This window comes from Phoenix dactylifera, chromosome 3 (genome assembly GCF_051530095.1).
Source record: "Phoenix dactylifera cultivar Ajwa chromosome 3, Ajwa_hap1_PhDact_Kaust_v1.1, whole genome shotgun sequence".
In the NCBI taxonomy this organism is placed as follows: domain Eukaryota; kingdom Viridiplantae; phylum Streptophyta; class Magnoliopsida; order Arecales; family Arecaceae; genus Phoenix; species Phoenix dactylifera.
Window position 1 is genome coordinate 47,944,600 of NC_143192.1, and position 19,724 is coordinate 47,964,323.

At 39.9% G+C, this 19,724-nt stretch overlaps 1 protein-coding gene across 1 annotated transcript; it reads right to left on the minus strand.

Moving 5' to 3' along the window:
- Nucleotides 1–4,328: 4,328 nt before the first annotated feature.
- LOC103713591 (serine/threonine-protein kinase D6PK-like) lies at nt 4,329–10,968 on the minus strand. The gene is made up of 3 exons (XM_008800573.6): nt 10,715–10,968; nt 8,710–10,176; nt 4,329–5,366 (listed from the first exon to the last, which is right to left on the minus strand). The coding sequence occupies exons 2-3, from the start codon at nt 9,948–9,950 to the stop codon at nt 4,493–4,495; spliced, it is 2,115 nt and encodes a 704-aa protein (XP_008798795.4). The 5' UTR covers nt 9,951–10,176; nt 10,715–10,968; the 3' UTR covers nt 4,329–4,492.
- Nucleotides 10,969–19,724: the final 8,756 nt, after the last annotated feature.

Consider the following 19,724-nt stretch of genomic DNA (forward strand, 5'->3'; position numbering starts at 1 on the left):
AACATATCCAACATATCATCCAAGCGAGGTATGGGAAACCTGTACCTTACTGTGATTTTGTTTATGGATCGGCTGTCTACACACATCCGCCAACTTCCATCCTTCTTTGGTGTTAGTAAGGCCGGAACAGCACAAGGACTCATGCTTTCTCGAATAAATCCTTTCCTCAGTAACTCCTCTATCTTTTCTCTTAAAACTTCACCTTCCTTTGGGCTCATGCGGTAATGAGGGAGGTTTGGCAGACTTGCTCCAGGTATCAAATCTATGTGATGCTGAATATCCCTCATAGGTGGCAATTGATTGGGTAAATCTTCAGCTACCAACTCCTTAAACTCTTCGAGTAACTGTTGAACTTCTCGGGGCACTTCCTTCCCTTCTTCCTTTTCTGAATTTACAACCAAAGCTTTGACCACTACCACGTGAACCTCCTGAGACCCCTTCGCTGCCGCCTCAAAGTCGTTTTCAGATCTGGACAGAGTTAGGAAAGATTTCCTTTCCATCCCAGCGGCTTTGGAAATTTTGTTAGACTCTTTTGTAGGGACTATAGCAATGTTATGGCCCTCCCAGGTAAACAAATATACATTATCTCTAGCTTTATAAGTTGCATCTACATCATATTGCCAGGGCCTTCCCAACAACACATGACTGGCATCCATGTCGATCACGTCACAGACAACTTCATCTCTATAATGCTTTCCAATCGAGATAGGCACCTTACAAACTTCAGTCACTTTAACCTTTGGACCCTTCTTCACCCAGCCAATAAAATAAGGCGAAGAGTGTGCCTCAGTTGCCAGTCTCAAGTGATCCACTAACCTCTTTGCCACAAAGTTATCACAACTGCCGTTATCAATAATAAGGTTACAAATCTTCTTGTTGATGGTGCATAAAGACTGAAAAATGTCGTGTCGCTGTGGAAGTTCCTCTTGTTTGGCTGAACATAGGACCCGCTGTAGGACTAAGTTAATTCGTTCCCCTTGAGTTTCTTCCCCAACCTCATACACACCATTTTCATAGACTAGCTGCTCTTCTTCTTCCTCGGACTCTTCTTCGGGTTCAATCAAGTTCACGGGCTTTCTCGCTGGACACTCGTTAGAACGGTGCCCAGGCTTACCGCACCTGTAACACTTCACCGACGTGGCTCTAGCATATGGATTTGAATTCTTGGGTGGTTCCTTGCTGCTAGATCCTGCTAGTTGTCTCTCCTTGGCGCCTACGCTGCTATTGCCATCCTTGCTCCATGCACCAACATGGTCAGACTGGTTTGGGTTTGAAAGCTGCGACACTCTTCCCTTTCCCGGAAAGTTACCAGCATCAACATTACTTCTAAATGAATATTCAGGTCTTCCCCCTGTTTTTTCTAGCAGTTCCGCTTTCAACGCCATGTTATGAGCTTCTTCTACAGACCACAGCACCTGCAGCCCAATCTTCTCACGAATTTTGGGCCTCAAACCATTCAAATATCTTGCTACTCGTTGTGGCTCAGTTTCATTCAGATTATTCCGTGCAGAAAGTCTAAAAAATTCAGCGGTATAATCAAATACAGACTTACTTCCTTGGGCACAGTTCTGATACATCTGAAATAAGTACTGTTCATAGTCAGGTGGCAAAAACCTTTCCATAAGCAATTGTTTCATCTTCCTCCAAGTGCGAACTAGTGCCTTTCCTTGGCGGTGCCTGTTTCTCTGTAGGGTATCCCACCAAACAGCTGCGCCACCTTTCAGTCTGAAAGCCACGAGCTTCACCATACGCCCCTCAGGTACTTCCATCATCTCAAAAAACCTCTCCACTTCAGACACCCAATCAAGAAATTCTTCAATATGCATATTCCCATTGAAAGTAGGAATATCCGCTTTTAATCTGTACTCGTCATATCTTCTGTACCGTCCACCCTGCTGCCCATGCTCGCAGACTTCTTCTTCATCAGATTCGTCTTCCTCGTATGGACGCCGTTGATGGAAGCGGGTATTGCGCTCCTCATCGCGCCCCTCATGCCTACCACCCTGCTGGCCTCGGGCGAAACCTCCGACTCCTAATCCATGGGTGTTTCGGTTGCGGTTGGCGTTGAGTCCCATGCCGGCGAGCAACTCACGGATTTCCGCCATCTGCCGACGTTGTTCCGCCATGAACTGCCTCTGTTCCTCAATCGCCGCCCATATAGCCTCTTGCCCACGAGCAACGTCGTTGGGATTGCTTCCTTCGCCTCCGTTATTGGCCATCAAGCCAGGCAAATCCTTGCTCTGATACCAATTGACGCAGTGAAAGCGTTGAAGATTGGATTCAACCAACGTTGAACCAGGAAAATTCAGAAAACTCAGAGTTTTTTCAGAAACTCTCTGAAACAGATTTTTTATTGACGGCTGAATGCCTCTCTAAAACGTGACAGCCCTTTTATAGGCCACTCCATACCCTAAACATTATTAACAGGGTTTACAGAAATACCCTGCTGAATTAGAGTCCTAGCTAAAGTAGAACTCTGAAATAGGAAGCTGGAACAAACTAAGAAACAGAAACTAAATAGGAACTCTAAAACAGAAACAGAAAATATTCAGCAAATATTCAGCTAACAGAAATAAAATTATTCAGCTTCATCCTCTTCCAGATTCTCTTGGACTGTCATACGCTTCCGGAGTCTTTTGATCCTTCATCTCATTCGAACGATCAGCGATGATCTCCTGTTCTGCATCAGAAATGAGTGGCTATTGATTCAGCATATGACGTCAAGAAAGAAGGTGAATCATTATTTCGCATCAAATACAACCCGAACCCCTCTCTTGTCATCAATTGACAGAGAAAAGTTTCTAGGTGTTCGAGTTGGTGATAGGCAGTATTTATACTGTTGGTAGAGCAGAGAGAGAAGGGCTTATTCCATATTAGTAGTTTTAATTAAGCCTGTGCCTAGACTTACGCCAAAACCAGCCAAATTTACGTACGTTGCTGTGGTTTACTATCCAGTCAAGTTCAACTTTCTCATAAAGGCCAACTTGGAAGCCCAAAACGTATAGATCCACAAATATGAGAGCATCGTTTTTTTTGGCGGGGGTGTACATAAATATGAGAGCAGCATTTAAAGGCAGAAGAATTTCACTTCCAAAATGCCGCTGCTTCATTCTGATCTCCACCCAGGCCAGCCTCTCCCTGTCTCTCTTCATCCCCAGCGAGGAGGTTTCGCAGCGTATCGTATCTGGTCTAGTTATTAAATAGCGTATCTGTTAATATCAGGAGAATTTTTGAACTTTTGAAACACTACGTTAAGGGGCACCCCTGCTTTGAGACATACGGGCTATGTTGAGTGGTGGTATGGTCTTCCAAGTTAAGCACGTCTTCAGAAAGGCGAACGGAGCTGCGGATTGGATAGCGTAGTATGTAGCTAGTCACTTCGGGAGCACCTTATGGGCTGAGGCAGCAGAGCTATCTAGAGCACTCCGAGATTTGTTGTTTTCTGATTTTAATGGATGCATCCAATCTAAAACTGTATGAATCATCCGTTACAGCGAAAAAAAAAAATAAACACTACGATAAACAATGTTTAAACTAAGGCATCAGATTACAAATTTTTGCAGTCGAGAGGATCTATGTGCAAATCACTTAAATTCGAGAGAGTCAAAATCTAATTCATGAGGAATATATAAATAATAAATTACAAGATACTACAGTTTAAAATACAAATATAAAAAAGAGAGGGATTAATATGCAAATATGAAACAAAGGCTAATCTTAAAAAAATATATATAACAGCATAATCATAAATTATGCAAATTGAACTTGATCTCTGTGGCCCCCAGTCAGACACCAAAATAGCCTGCATTCTGATAGTGAAATGAGTAAAGAGACTATCGAGCACTTGCTTGGATGGTGCCATTTCTTACCAATGGTATTACCTCCCATCCCTCGGACGAGAATGGAGATTCAATTCCAAGTTATGTCGGCCTCACGTCGATCAGAGATTAACAAAGTTGATTTAGCTGGACCAATTTCACAAGCTTTGACTCGACCTGCCTGGAGCCCAGCTCTGGCCTAAGTGAGGTGGATGTGGATTGACCTGCAGGAAATTATCTATACTTCCAAAACGAAGAGATTTGTTGACTAATGGGCTCTGGAAGAGGCCAATTCTCCTTCAAAGAAACGGATGGGAGCAATTTCAAGAAAAACCTATGCTCCCTACAAATCTAAAATGATTTGCAAAACTCTCACCTTCTTGTTTAGAAAGAAATTTCGCATTTTAACAAGTGGGAACTGCAAGCACATGATGTTTCTCTTCGAAACAAGAGTTTGATTCGAATAATTGTTTTTGGGGTTTCCCATCAAAGCATTTTAAAAAAGCAATGTGAAAAGAGTGGAGAGGCAAGCTTCTCATATATAGGCAAATAAGAAATCAGAACAGGTTGGGACCCATTAGATATAGCATTATGGAGCAAAGGAACACCCATGGAATAGATTAGAAGACAATGACTCAATACAGCAGGAAGTAATAGCCTATAATCAGAAACTTCTAAAAGAACTCAAAGTCCAGATACTTTCCTCCAGACTTCATGTCTGCCCCTACCATTCTCTTGCTGCTACTCCCTACTCCTTCTACCACACCAAACTTCAGTGGCAGCTCCGTCTCGACCGGCCTTGGCACCTCTGGTGGTGTGCTGCATCGTATGAGTGCCCAGTTCACACCCTCAAAGAAGGGATGCTGTTTTATTTCAGTGGCTCCCCTCTTCACTCCCAGCCGATGCTGGGGCTCTTTAACTAAAAGACCTCTGATCAAATCTCTACTCGCATAACTGGTTGATGGAGATTCAGGGAATCTAAGTTGCTGACCAACTACATTAAACAATGTTGCCCTGTTGCCTGAGCCCTTGAAGGGTGTCTTGCCGTACAAGAGCTCATGCAGGAAGATACCAAAGGTCCACCAGTCAACTGCACTTCCATGGCCTTCACCTTTGATGATTTCAGGGGCTAGGTACTCATGGGTCCCAACGAAGGACATGGATCGAGCAGTTGTGGGCTCTGCCACGAGCTCAGGCAGGGTGGTGACCTGCTGCCCTGGCTCAGCCCTTGGCTTCCTTGCCTTCTTCTTGCTTTTCTGAGGAAAGAGCTTGGGCATAAAGCATGCAGGCTGAATGCAGACTGATGAAGGCTCAATGCAGGCAGGTTGGACACAGAATGCCCCACCAGCCCGTTTGGAAGGATCAGAGTCAAGTGATGAGGTTTTTATGAGGGTTGGTGAGACCGCACACCTAAGAGAGAGATCAAAATCTGAAAGCATTATGTGACCATCATCACGGACGAGAACATTTTCCGGCTTCAAGTCTCTGTAGACTACTCCCAGCATGTGCAGATACTCTAAAGCCAGCAGTACTTCCGCAGCATAAAATCTGATCAGATAAGAAAAGGAATCTTATGTTACACAGTATTTCAGATAGAGAAGTTGATGAATTCATGAAACACAACTAACAATACAGCAGATTTGTAACATTTGAAAACTGAGCTGATTCAGGTTGTGCATACAGGAAATATGGATATGAAATTAGTTCTGCATGCGCGCACAATGAATGTTATTCCAGACACGAGCGTCACTCTGGCTGTGATGCTTTATCTAAGTAGTGTTTCAAAAGAAAGAGAGGCCTAGTTCTAGATAGCGGTGTAGCAGATAACACTCTACTTGTTAAAAGGAGATTCAAGTTTTAATTTTCTTGATCCAAGCAATATGTGAAACATAACATCTTCTCGTAGGTACATGAATGGACACACGGATGAAAAGGGTTGGATATGCATTGGGAATTTTGTCCTGTTGAACTTAACTATAAATTAATGGGGAGAGAAGAAAAAACTTGAGCAAGGATGAAGGTGATGGAAATAGAAAGCCTCAGAACATCCTGCATGGCTTACCATCTCATTCTCTTTTATTTGGGAATAGATATGCACACCTCAACAACAATATACATATAAAATAGTCTCCATTACGGATCTAAATGAATCACTAAAGTATGAAGGATTTCCTTCAAGCATTGTGCTTGGAGGATGCTAAAACATTGTAAACTGTTTAATCTACACCAAGGATTCTTTCAAAATGTATTCAACACCCAACATTTTAGTGCTATCTGCATTATGCTTCTAAGGAATGCAAAAACATATACTTGAAAAGAAAAGGTAAAGTAGTTATTTAATCTTTTCATCTATTGAAGGTTAGTGTTACAATATGTAATTCTCCGTAAATGCTACTGACAAACAACTCAAAAGCAGTAAGAGCTAGTTCACAGGAAAAAGCAACCACAGGTTTAGTTAAATTTGACTGCTCCTTACTTCAGTGAGATCGATAAAGAATCAAGAGGCAATCGTTTGCTGGTAAAGGGCAAAGATGAGGATATCTCAGCTATGTTTGGTCTCCAAAGAATGGATAATAACAAAAGTGGATGTCGATGTTTTGATGATTAGATTAAAAAAAATGGTCTAGCTCATGCAAAGCAGAAGGTGTCAATTAAACTTGAGTTGCAAGGAGTGACAGCAGGAAGAAGAGTGAATTTGGGGATGAATTATGGAAGCCCCAATTCTTAAAAATGGTACAAGCAGGAGCACCTACAAAGCATAAAGGTAACATGCAAGTGAGTTACACAGATGAATTTACAGAAATCCCTGAAAATGATACAAGTGGGAGCACTAACAAAACATATAGATGATATGTTATGACCCTGACAAATCATATAGGAAGATAATTTAGTGACTAATTTCTAGTAAAAATATTAAGCTTAATGGGTCAAAAATAAATGGAGAAAAAATAATCTATTCAAACCATTTGTAGGAGTTATTCTTGCATATGAAAATATTTAGGAGCTAGAGTGAGAGCTCAATTGGTTTTTAAAGCAGGTGCAACATTAAAGGCAGTTTCTGCAACTAAGAGTCAGGCCATGTGTTTGGACAAAAGAGAAAGCCCTCAGAAACTAGAATGGAAATAAATTTCTGTTTGAGTCTCAAATTTCCATTTGGAGCTTTAGTACTCAAAAAATGACTTTATTCAGACGCCAAAGGTCTGCAGTTATTGTTAAAAACTGGTATAGATAGCATCAGTATTAACTTGGAATTATTAAAGATCTCAACTCCATATATTGTGTACATAAAAGCACTCTAGGATTTTTCATAAATCTGGGTGCATGAGACCACAAGGTCCACCATTTTATGTAGTTAATTGGCTAGGGAACCCAATACATGGACCATTCCGAAGTATCCTCATGAAAATTGTCATACAGAATTGTTACCAAAATTGCCAATTGCAATTAGACAAAGGGTATGCGTTTCTAGTTTTGAAGTTTAATTCACAGGAAGATTAAATAACTAGGAATACAAACCTACAATCTAAAATGGCATTATTAAAACAGTAGACCCCATGATTCAATTAGTTGCCGCATGGTCCAACTTTGGTTACTGAAGTGTACTGCAGGCCTCACAGACTGAAAGATATATGGGACTGACCCTATTTTTATTTTTTTGGTGATAAAGGGTGGGGAAACACACAAGTCTAAATTCTTAAAAATAAAACACCATATATATCAGCAAAAGCTAGGGTGTGAATATCTACAGGAAGTGACATAAGGGAGTAGTAATCTTCATTAGATCCCACTCCAGCAAGCTTATCTGCAGGCTGGTTGGCCTCTCTATAAGTATGGCTCACTTTGAAGAAGGAAAGTTATTGCTGAAATTGAATATATCCATAAGAAGGGGATGTTTTGGAGACAATCCAGTGCCACGTTTCTTGCCTTTTATCCAACTAATAACTGTGAAGGAGTCACCTTCAAGCCAAATTCTTGTACCTCCAAGTTTTAAGATTGCTGCCGTCAATCCTTCCCATGCTGCTCTTTATGATAGTGACTGCAAGATTAGTTAAAATTTGGAAAGCTATCCCTACCTTTTGTTTGTTGTACTCAGACCTAGATGGTGAGCACATCTTCAACTTCTTTAAACAGGATTATTTGTTAAAGTACCTATTGGGGACAATTGTACTGGGTAAAAATGTATTCATGGTCAGATCTCCAAATATATTGCCACAGAACAAGACCAAATAAGGCCCTGAAAATCAATACATATCCATCAAATAAAAACCACAAGGCAGTTTACCTGCTCAAAATCTAACATTGTCAAAAAGAGGTGGTAAATTAATTCTGTGAACAACCTACTCTAATATATAAATTAATATGCATCACATATATGTGAAGCAGTTATCTGAACAGTTCTCTCCTTTTGATCAATCGCATTAGAAAAGCTAAATGTGATTTCTGGATGTTCTGCTACACTTCACATTATAAGTTTGGAACTTAGAATGAAAATACATCCACATATTTTCAGAATTGCATGAAATTACTTGTATTTTATTTAATGTATCAGTATACCAATGAGTAAACCAATCAAAGGGGCATATAGACAATAAGCATTCTTAAAAGTTCAGAAAGAAGACAACAGTAACTCACGAAACCATTTTATATGAGAAGGCTTCATTAAAAAGGCATCAAGGATTTTTGCCTCACCAAAAAAATAGCACCAAGGAAAACAGTGTAGTTTCGAATGGTCACTGTTGTCTTATACCAAGAAAAAAAAAGGTGAAAGTGATAGCTCAGAAAGTAAAGATTATAGCAAGGCTAGAGCAAATAAAAAAATTACCAACACAATAAGTAGATGGGTAACTCATAAGCTAGCACAGTGAAAGCAAAATGTTCTGCTAAGCTCTACCTTGCTGCATACTCAGAGAAGTGCTTTCCTGGCTGCCGCTGCCTCAATGTGTGCAGATCACCACCTGGACAGAACTCCATGACCAAGCATGAGAACCTATCAGTCTCAAAATGCGTATACAAAGTTGGCAGGAACGGGTGATCTAGAAGCTGGAGGATTTCCCTTTCAGTCTGAGCCCTTGTCAACTTCTTCCTGCTCGCCAAGGACGCCTTGTCCATTACTTTCATTGCAAAGTAGCATCTGGTCCCGCTCAACTCAGACAGATAAACACTGCCAATGTCACCACATCCAAGCCGTTTAAGCAATCTAAAATGGCTCATCCCCAATAAACCATCCCGAGCCCGAACAGCAAGAATAGCCTTCCATCTTGGGTCATTACCCTTGTGAGGCTTATTAGCACTCGCTGTAACATTACTCCAGTTGCTATCATCACTGAGACCACTGCTATCACTCGCTCTGCTCATACTAGTCTTCGCACTCTCGAGCGAGTCTCCTCTAACGCTTCCTTTGGCACTCTCACAGTTCCTTTCCACGCTAAGCATTCCATCGCTGGTAATCCCTTCACTTCTATAAGTGCTTGTGCAGCTGTTCACAGCACTCATAGCAGTCGCCACACCTGTGCTGTCAATGCTACTGTGTGGACTGACGTTGCCGCTGGGAGGGAGGGAAGCATCCCACACACACTCCTTCTCGTCAGAGTCTGGAGGCAAGATCGCATTTTCCGTGGACTGCGATGCACGCGGAATAGAAAATGGAGAAGATGCTGCACCTGATTCGGTGGCCTCTTCAACCAAACTTTCAACCGGTGAGGCAGCGGCAGCATTTGGTTTCACCCCCGGAACCCGAATCGAAAGATCTTCTATAAAAGGACCTTTGACAGATAAGCCTTTCACCAAGCACCCTGTTTCAGACTTATCTTGCTCCATTGCCACATATACCGTCCTCATGAGGTCTGTATCAATTGGCTCCGGGGGATGACTTGCCCCTGAGAAAGAACCCCGCCCTCCTTCACAAGAGTCGGCACTCCTGAAGCTCTCAGCCTCAGGTGCCAATTCCTTCTCTTCTGGGAAAGGAACCTTTCCTTTCCATGCTCTAATGGGTATGGGTGGATCTAAAGTTTCGGATTTTCGAGCAGTAGTTGGACCTTCTTCAACTCTCAAACTGCGACCATGCGTACCCAATGCCTGATCAACACCAGGGAGCTGCCCGGGCAACATCTTGGACTCGGAAACCCTTTCCATCTCTGACAAATCTTTAGCATCACCAGGCTTTCAATTCAATAATCCAATCCTCAGTTTGCTAAATCAACCAAAATTGTGGCATATCTACACCGTAGACCGGACGGCAGGCGTGTCGAGATGAACCATCAGACTCATGAATTAAAATAGCTGATAAATTCCGCCAGTTTTAGCGTTTCATTCATCTCCTTTTGTACTTCAACGGCCCTTTTCTCTTCTTTCCAGCGACCTAAAGAAACCACGAGAAAAGCACTCCTTAGACCAAATTGTCGGACCTCCAAGTATCCAAACCCCATTTCTAATAGTACAGGCAGCATGATTGAAAAGAAAACAAATCCACGGATCTTCACCATAATCCTTACCAAACACCGCAAACACACATTCTCTAACGGTTAAAACAGGAAAATCTGAAATAAGAGAAACGGAAAATTTCTTTTTCCTCTAAACTTCGAAAAAAAAAATCAAAACCTCAAACCAACTCCTCAGGATTCCTATCAAAGAACCAGTGGGAAAATAAAAAACAGAAAATTAAGAAAGCAAAATTAGTAAATCAAGAAATCTGATATTCCCGAAATCCTCATCCCGAGTTTGAACACAATTCCGATCCTTCGAATCCACGCCATAAAGAGCAAGAAAACCCCCTCCGAAGAGGAAATCTTCCACAAAAAAAAAAAAACAAAAAACTAGAGAACTCCAAGATCTGTTGCCAAAGAAACAAAAAAAATGGCGATTTTTGAGAAAACAACGGCCGAAATTGACGCTCTCACCTCCAAATGCAAGATGGGAGAGATCAAACGGGAGCTCAAGACTAGGGTTTTCGGAGCTCGAGCTAGGGCTTTCCACTCCTCCAAACTCCCACTTCCTCCTCTCGCTCTCTCTCTCCTCTTTCTTCCCTCCAGAAAGAAGTAAAAGGGAAAGAAGAGAGAGCGGCAGAAGGAGCGTGAGATTGGGAGAGCAGCAGCGCAAATTCTCTTCCCCACTTTTTCTTATTTTATTTTTTATTTTATTCTTATCTTTTTCCGCTTTTACTTTTGGGATCGCCCATTTTTTATTTTTAATTGCGGCCGATTTGACGTGTCTAACTGTAATTAACCTTTAATTAATCAAGTGGTTAGGACTAAGAGCTCTGAAGGCGAGAAGCTTTGGGCAGCGTGTGGGCCCGGGGGTGCTCCCCTTTTACGCTACACCCGGCGATCCTTGGCCACCTCCCATGAGCATCGCGCTGTGCTCTTTCATTGCAACCGGTACGGACCTTGACACGTGCTCATCTGCCGTTGGATCTCCATCAGGCGTCAAGGCCTCGCTTTGACTCGATGTCTGGCGCCACCTGAAGCCCGAACAAGCGATCATGGCCGTTGGATCGGTTGATATCGTGCCGGAGATGGACACGTTGGATGGTGATTAGGGGATTCGATATACGATTTTTTTTGAGAATGGGAATCGTTGGTGGCGTCTGCGGAAGAGGACAGCTTGTCCTTCTTCGACGCTCTCCTCGGCTCTCCCATATTTCCAGTGAAACGGTAACGTATTATCCTTGCGCTCTCTTTGTTCTGAGGGAGTCCGCATAGAGATTTCTATGAACATCGTTAAGATATATGGTGGAATTATGACAGAGTTAAAGCATTTTCTAGTGGGCGGTGGTGGCATGAGAGGGCTCGTGGAAGGTGATGTGTGCATCACTGCAACCGTCATTTGAATTACATTCACAAGCGTCATGCATGCTTTTCTCTTATTTAAGTTTACTAGGCTAGCATGTGAATAAAAACCAAAATGAACGTATATTTGATTCATAATTAGAATTGAAATCAAAATCGAAAAAAAAATTTAAATGTTTAGAAAGAGTCAGAATTGCATTTTGAGAGATTAGGATATTTCTATGTTTCCTTTGGTAATCAAAATTGGAATAAGGCTCCTTCCGACTAAATAGTTGGAATGAGAGTTACTCATTTCTGTTTTCATTCAAGAGCTCAACTTTTTCTAACCAAATATATTTCATATTTTTTTTATAAACAATGGTAATATATTTTGGGAGTCAATGCTATACGGTAAATTATATATTTGTTTCCTTAAATGTTTTGCAAAAGTTGAATCCTTATTATAATTTTTAACCATATAGCAAGATTGATAAATTAATCATTTACCCCGTTGGTCTAGATTGCGGTTTTGGCATTGAACCCTGTAATGGACTATTGGAACAGCTTCCCCATAATCAAAGAAGTCAAATCGAGTCATATCCATCTCTCATTTACCACCAAGCGCATGATATGTTAGGTAAATTGGGATTTGCGACTTGCACATGAACCTCATTTAAATAAAGTACAACAGGGTGTGGCTACAGGGGAGATGTAGATCATAGGTGGCCCCATTCATAAGATGATGATGACGGCCACAACGGCGACGATGATGATAGTAACGGTAATAAAAATAAGTCTGACGAGATGGGAAAGTGAGCTCGACTACCAAGGTTGGATCGAGCTATGTTGCGATTGAATTATTAGGTTAGATCTTGATTCTTATGTCTTACCTAATTTTGTTAGCCTAGGGATCCTCCCATTCAAACCTCAGTCCTCTGTTTTTCAGAAGGGCTCGGCATACCTTTTGAAGCACTTTGATGTCCGGGCCGCCTCCATGATTCCTTCCCACTTTCTTCGATAAAGCCTGTGGGGTGGTCTTGGTGGTGGGGCTCGTTTCCAACCCTCCACCATTTGAACGCTGCTAGGGTCCAATTTCTTTTTCTTTTGTCATGTGAATGGCCGTATCTGTCACTCTCTTGAAGCATACCGTGGTCATCGTAGTCTGGGTTCTTTGACCGTGACTTCACCCACTGGTAAATTTGAGAGGGCTCCAACCTCCAAGCTGCAGATGGGAGAGATCATGGAGACATACCACATAAGCACCCAATTTATGGTCCACTGATAGTTGAAATAGACTTCGGCTAATGTTTTGGCTTACCCAAAATGAGCTTTTGCAGTTCTAGGCCAAATTATGCCTTAACCAATATGGCCATCAACTATGCCAATCAGCTCGTCTTCTTCATGCGAGCCAATCACTGAAATAGGCACACGATGAACAGGCCTATAGAAAAAAGATGGTGTGATTGTTGTGGTGTATGACTGCATGGTGCATGTGGTATAGGATATAATTTTTTATATTTTAGACTCCTATAATGCATTAAAACATGATAAAAAAAAATAAACAAACCACTTAGCCATCTTATTATTCAACATGCGCTGGATCAATGCAACTGGTGATGAGAGCTGAAATGATGCAAGAATTAAAATGGATCTGGCACAGTTATCCAATTGTAGCTAACAGACATGACTGAATCCAACAAAAAACTCATGATTCAAAGGTTCATGTAAAGTGAGCACTGTAGGGGACGGATTTAGGTTTTGGTGATTGTTATTGACTTTGGTTTTACTACCAGCTAATTTCAAATTTAAGTTCATCTTTTAACATCGATGATCAACAGAGCTGGCTGTGTAAATTGCTTTTGGTGGCCAAGTTGTTGCAGTAGGTGTTTGATGTCGTGAGATCAACCTCTGATAATGAAATGAAAGCTTTGCATGCGTTTGTTACTTGTTAGCTTTGTGGGATTAAGCAAAGGAGCAAGATATTCTCTAATGTCCCGCAAGGCTGCAAAGTGGATTGCTCGAGATTCCAAATGGAGGCTTTTTGGTGACGTTGTAACATGCTTGCAGCTTGGCAGCTATCTTTATATATTCTTTTATGTCCAAGTTGGATGGAGGTTAGATGCATTATCCTGTCGAATCTCATCCACAGTGCCACCTTTGCATGGCGTCGGATTGGGACCATGTCACCCCTACGTTACTGTTAACAGCAACACATACCCAAACCACATATCCAAATGTTCTTAATGGAGAATCTAAAACATAATTTCCTAAATTTTGATTTCTTGACAGAAAAAATGTTAATCTTGGATTAACATCCTGCTATAAATGGATGCACTTCCCTTCAAATTTGGCACAAAAAAGATAATATTGATCACAGAGATGCTGGGCCCAATTTATAATACCCAGCTTTCATTGGTAGGACCAATATTTAAAATAAAGATTAACGTTATAACTATTTTGGAGGCCAGCCGTTTTGCATATATAAACATGCATAATAAAAACAGAAATTTAAATGATGAATATTATATTGCTATAGCGACAGTTATTTATCCTTTTCCCTGTCATTAAAATGAGATAGTTCTTTTTAGATTCAAATCTCCATGCTAGATGGAAAAAAAATTACTGTTGAAAAGAATATTTTTTGAAAATGGGGGTAAATAATGGTTCAAGAAAATATGATTGTTGCTACCTGTTTTTGCTCACCCCAATGGTACATAATGATTGTTGTAGCATTCATTAGTTTTCTCACAAATATTTCTAGTTTAGTATCTCTAGATAAATAAAGATAGTTGTTTTTACGACGACAATAAACGATGGCAATGAATTATCACAAATATTTCTAGTTTACGACATTTTTATAAGCGTGACCAATTACTTCAAAGACACCTTCTGAGTTAAAAAGAGTGAGCTGCTTAGTGCACTTCGAGATATATTGTATTTTGACTTTTTTAGATATCTTCGTACTAGAATTATATAAATTATCTTAATTATCGATTTTGGTAAAACAAACGAAAAAAAAAACAGAGTCTCTCTTTCCTCCAGGGATATGGAAGTTATTCGAACCTTAATTAAACCTACCAGAGCACAGATTCGAGCTATAGCATGGACACATCACTTTTTTGAATTAGCCTCGTCATAGTCTTAAATGAAATGGTCCAGGGCAACTCTTCAACTATGCGAGAACCAATGATGGCTTGGGGCCAGGACTTGGTCCCCTGGAAGCCATGAAAACTTTCGAGGACTGAGAGTTGGGAACTTGCTCATCTTTTTTCCCACTGATGCTTTCTGGCCACTTCAATCATCACTCTATCGCTCCACGTTTTCCTTCCCCTATCAAAAGCAAAACCCGTGATTTTATCTAAGTTTTTATAGTACAAAAGTGAGCTGCAATCAGGCTTGCAAAGGCAAGTAATGGTTGTGGAACAGAATTAGATCATTGTTTAGAAGAAATTATTTCAAGTTGGACAAGAGAATTGAGTAGTGTCGGTGTACTACTGCAACCCAAAGAGTGCAGGAATAGAGACGAGCAATTGCAGCCCCAATTACTTGAGAGATTATATCTAATTGCTAATGTACCAGCTCAATGGTACATCACGCCGATTTCTTTACGCCATGTGTACTAGCTCGCCATCTCAACTAAAGGAAAAAAATGGGAGAAAATATTTGGCCAAGCACCCCTCTCCTGATAAGAAGAAAATTCTAACCAAGCACTCTCTGCCCCTCTCTCACCTAAGAAGAAAATATTAGCCACAAAGAAATTACCAATATTCTTAAATATATATTAGAGGATATAATTTCTCCAATTCCTTCCCATGCTGTTTATATATTTGATTTTATTGCTAACCTTGTAGTTGAAACTCTAGCTAAGTTTGGCCGCTGTTCAAGTTATAAGATTTATTGTAGCAGGCTGCGATTGATTTACGATATCCGCTGACTTTTGAGTGAGTGTTCCTCCCACTGCGCCACTCATGCCTGCAGGAAGACTAATAGTGCGGCTGACTGGGTGGCATCCTTCGCAGCTCGGCACTCTCGAGGTTACATTTGGGACAACCTATACTTCGTTCCATCATCTTTGTACTTTCTTATTCTTTTTAATCTTATGGACTGCATCCACACCCGTTGTGTGTGAGCCGCCGCTGTACCAAAAAAAAAAAATTCCTTCACCACTCACCAACCATTAAACTTTAAAATTATATAATTTCAGCATATTAAATATTTCAATAAATATATTATAAATATAAAAATATTATTACAATGACATATATAATTATTATTATATCAAATAAAATTTTATATATGATGTTACTATAATAAGTATTGTTATAATTTATGATAAGTATTTAATAATAGATTTTTTTTTGCATGAATACTCTTCTAAAAATTTAAATTTGTAAAATTTATATTTATTTTTGTACCTTCATAAAATACTATTTTTGCACAAATGCCGCTAATATAACTATTTTTCTAACACCATTAATAAAAACCATATTTATTTTAATTAAAAATAAGACAAAATTTTAAAATTATTTTTTTGTCCCCCCATCGCAATCTTCTTATAAATATCTTTTTTTTTTGCACATCTATCCATTAAGAATATTCTAATTATTTCAATTTGAATTTGTTAATTTTTTAACGGCATTAGATGGTATGGATACATATTGCACAAATAAGGATTAAAAAAAGATAGAATAGTAAAACAAGTATTTTAAAGGATATACACATAAATATCAATTTTGAGAGAATTTTTATACAAAATTCGATATTTAGGAGGGTATTTATGTAAAAAAAAAAACTCTTAATAATATGACTACCGTTTTGGGTTGAGATTTCTGGATCCTAACCTGATCAAAAGCGTATGACATACCAAACAGGTGAGAGAGCTAAAAAGCTTTAGATATGGTCAGTTTTGGGCTTGGTGCTGAGCAACATGGGCTGCTCGCTTAGATGCGAATCTTGGGCCAACTTGTAACTAAGATGGGCATCTATCTGTAAAAGTTTCCTCAAGCGGCCTAGAATTGGTTTACCACGTGGACTTGTATATAATGGCTGAGGCCCAAAATATAGGGATGCGCAAAAAAAATTAATCAAACCTCGAATCCAATCCCAATCAATCTTTTTGGTTTGGTTTATATCAGTTATTTGTTTGAAAATTATCAGTTGTTTAGACTTAATCCAGTCCATTTATTCTAGCCCATTGAACATCAATTCTATATAAAATAAAATTTTTGTGATTATACTTAGCCCATTCCATATAGCCCACCTCATTGAACATTAATCCGATAAATTAAGCCAAACCAAAACGATTTTTTTTGATCGGCTGGAACTTCTTTTTTTTTTTTTTTAAAGCAGATTGGTTCGATTTTAGTTATCATTTTAGAAAACTGGTTTAAGCCGGTTCAATTCCAAAAATAACTTTAAACAGATCCAATCTGCATCATGCACACCTTACCAAAATCTATTCTCCAGCCTCATAGATGACCTAAAATTCCAGCCCATGGATGTGTTGGATTTTTGTTATTTTAAAATAAGATTTGCTTGAAATGAATATAATACCAGTTGGATGCCGCAATAGGTGAAAGGCAGTTATAACTATAACTGCATAAATGCAGTTTCACTCCAAGAGGTGCCAGGTAGTTTTCACAATCTTTCACACTCCATAAAAGACACCCTTCTCATTCCAAACAGAAAGATATTATCATTATTTTCTATCTATTTGCCGTTACTTTGATCTCTGGTTCAGTTCGAATTCCAGTTTTTTGCAATCTGTAATTTGAAACAGAGCAGTCTTGTATCCTGAAAACAATATTGCTGTGGTTATCCCTATTGCAAACCAGAGGAGGCAATAATTGTTTGAAAGATAGATTTACAGTCGCTTACTGCTCTATAGTGAAGCCATTTCCTACTCTTTTTCTAACAGGATGTGCCTCCCGAGCACCCGGCCCTTAATCCGTACGTCCGCAAATATATTTCATACGGATTATTTATTTATTTATTTTTGCTACACGCGAACTCTACATTGTTCTTTTTTTACCGCCGGTCCGTACGTAGGCTTGCTCGTCCTACGACTGTCCTACTTTCTCATCCTAGCGCCAACCCCGGTGCACCTGTCCGCGTAAATATTTCTATACGGTTTTATTCTCGACACGGAGAGCGTATACCCTTCTTCCAAAGTAAGCACTCGCTTTCTAGGAGCATATGCATACGATCTTAGATGCGGACGTCCTGCACATTCTTTTCTGTGCGGACTTTCAACTCCATGCATTTTCCGACAGAAATATACCTTTATACCCGTATTGGGAGAGCGAAACGTGGCTCAGCTAGCAACATCGCGGGAGGTCTAATCCCGGTCACTCGATTGATATTTTTTTTTATGATTACACTGGTTGCCTATACTACTCTGGCTAGAGTACACCCAACAGAATCAAAAGATAAAAGATGACAAAGCAAAGAAGGGGAGACCCCCTGATGTTTCCAACCTCGCCAAACTCAAATATTTAATATAAAAATTGCTATGATAGGATGCTGATGTTGCACGAAAGGCATTACTCTCATTCCCTCAGGATTGGTATCTTATATTTATGATTCTAATCCATAATGCTCATTATATTATGCTGAACTCGGCAATTTACTTTAACCATTTACCTTCCAATAAACTGGGAAACTTGAACAACATTCTATAGGTGAATTTCTTTTTTAGTCATTAGTATTTGGAAATGCAAATAAGAGTGAATGAATATTAGATGGCAATGGTTATAATATCAATATATATGTATATCATTTCTACAGGAAATAATTGATGAACAGACACTTTGATAAGAACTTATAAAATCCAGCCACATATGGCCATTTGGATTCTAAAAAGTTTTCCTCCATTATATAATAGCATAATAGATTTCTTTTCACACAATTGAGGGCTTACAAGTAAAGAACATCTCGTAAAGACAGATCTTGATAGGCGCCTTTTGGTTGCCCACAATCTAAAGAAACAATTCGTTTTATTGATAAGGACACAAACAGCCAATGCAAGAACCATGATTTGGGTGATTCAATTTCTTTCAAACATCATCAACATTCAATCACGCAATACCAGAAAACAAACCAAGGCAATGCCTTTTGTCACACTCCTCTCAACCCTTAAGCAACTTATGAATCCACATTAGAGAACCTCAACCAATTCTTGGACCAAGCATGATGGCGAAATATATACAATAAACATCACCATGTTATTTGGTGCAGTAAGAAGCAAAGTCCACCTCAAATGGAGGGACTGGTGGTTACGACCAAACTACCATCCCAAAGCGATACTAATTCATTTCACATTGCAGCCATTGACATCAGGGCTTAAATTAGCGAGCACCGAGAGGGACCTAACGATATGGGGCCTCCGGTCGCCATCCTATGGAATAATCGTCGAGACGAACGATATAGCTGTGTGCTACTTTCTCTTCCTGGATATCGCCAGCGATTCTTAAAACGTGACAATGAAATGGGACCTCTTTTGCGTAAGAGGATGAATAAGAGTTTTACGAATCAAGAATGTAACTCTATTTTGTGTAAGATTTGAGTGCTGATGTAGTATCTCTAATAATTTGGGATTGAGTTCTTGCCTTCTCCATAACTGAATCTTTCATTGTCTTTTTTTTTTAATTGAAAAAGTAGGTTATTCGCTGCCACTCATATTTAAATCTAACATCTTCTGTTCGCCTGAGCTTATAGCCATTGCTCGCTTCTTCTTCTTCTTTTTTATTTTTCTTATATATATATATATATCGGCGGCTCATACTAGTTTTATGTGAGCGCTGCCATTTGAATCAAAGGACAAAATACTTCACAAAGGTGGATAAACAAATACAAAGTGGGTCTATAGAATATCTTCAGAATGATGAGCAACAAAGAAGGTGGCCGAATGAGTAGATCTGTTCACTTTCCGGAACACATGCACAACTTGGAAAATATCACTCCCTCAATAGCCGCCAAATGTCTTCTCTCGAGCACCTCCGGCTCCTCCTGTAGAATCCACTCAATCACCTCCGTTGAGTTTCCCTCCAGAATGATGCTCCGGATCTCTAAAACTCATCTCGTATAGAAGACTCACTTCTAGTCGGCCCTGAGTTTCGCTTCGGGAACTGATCACTTAAAGATG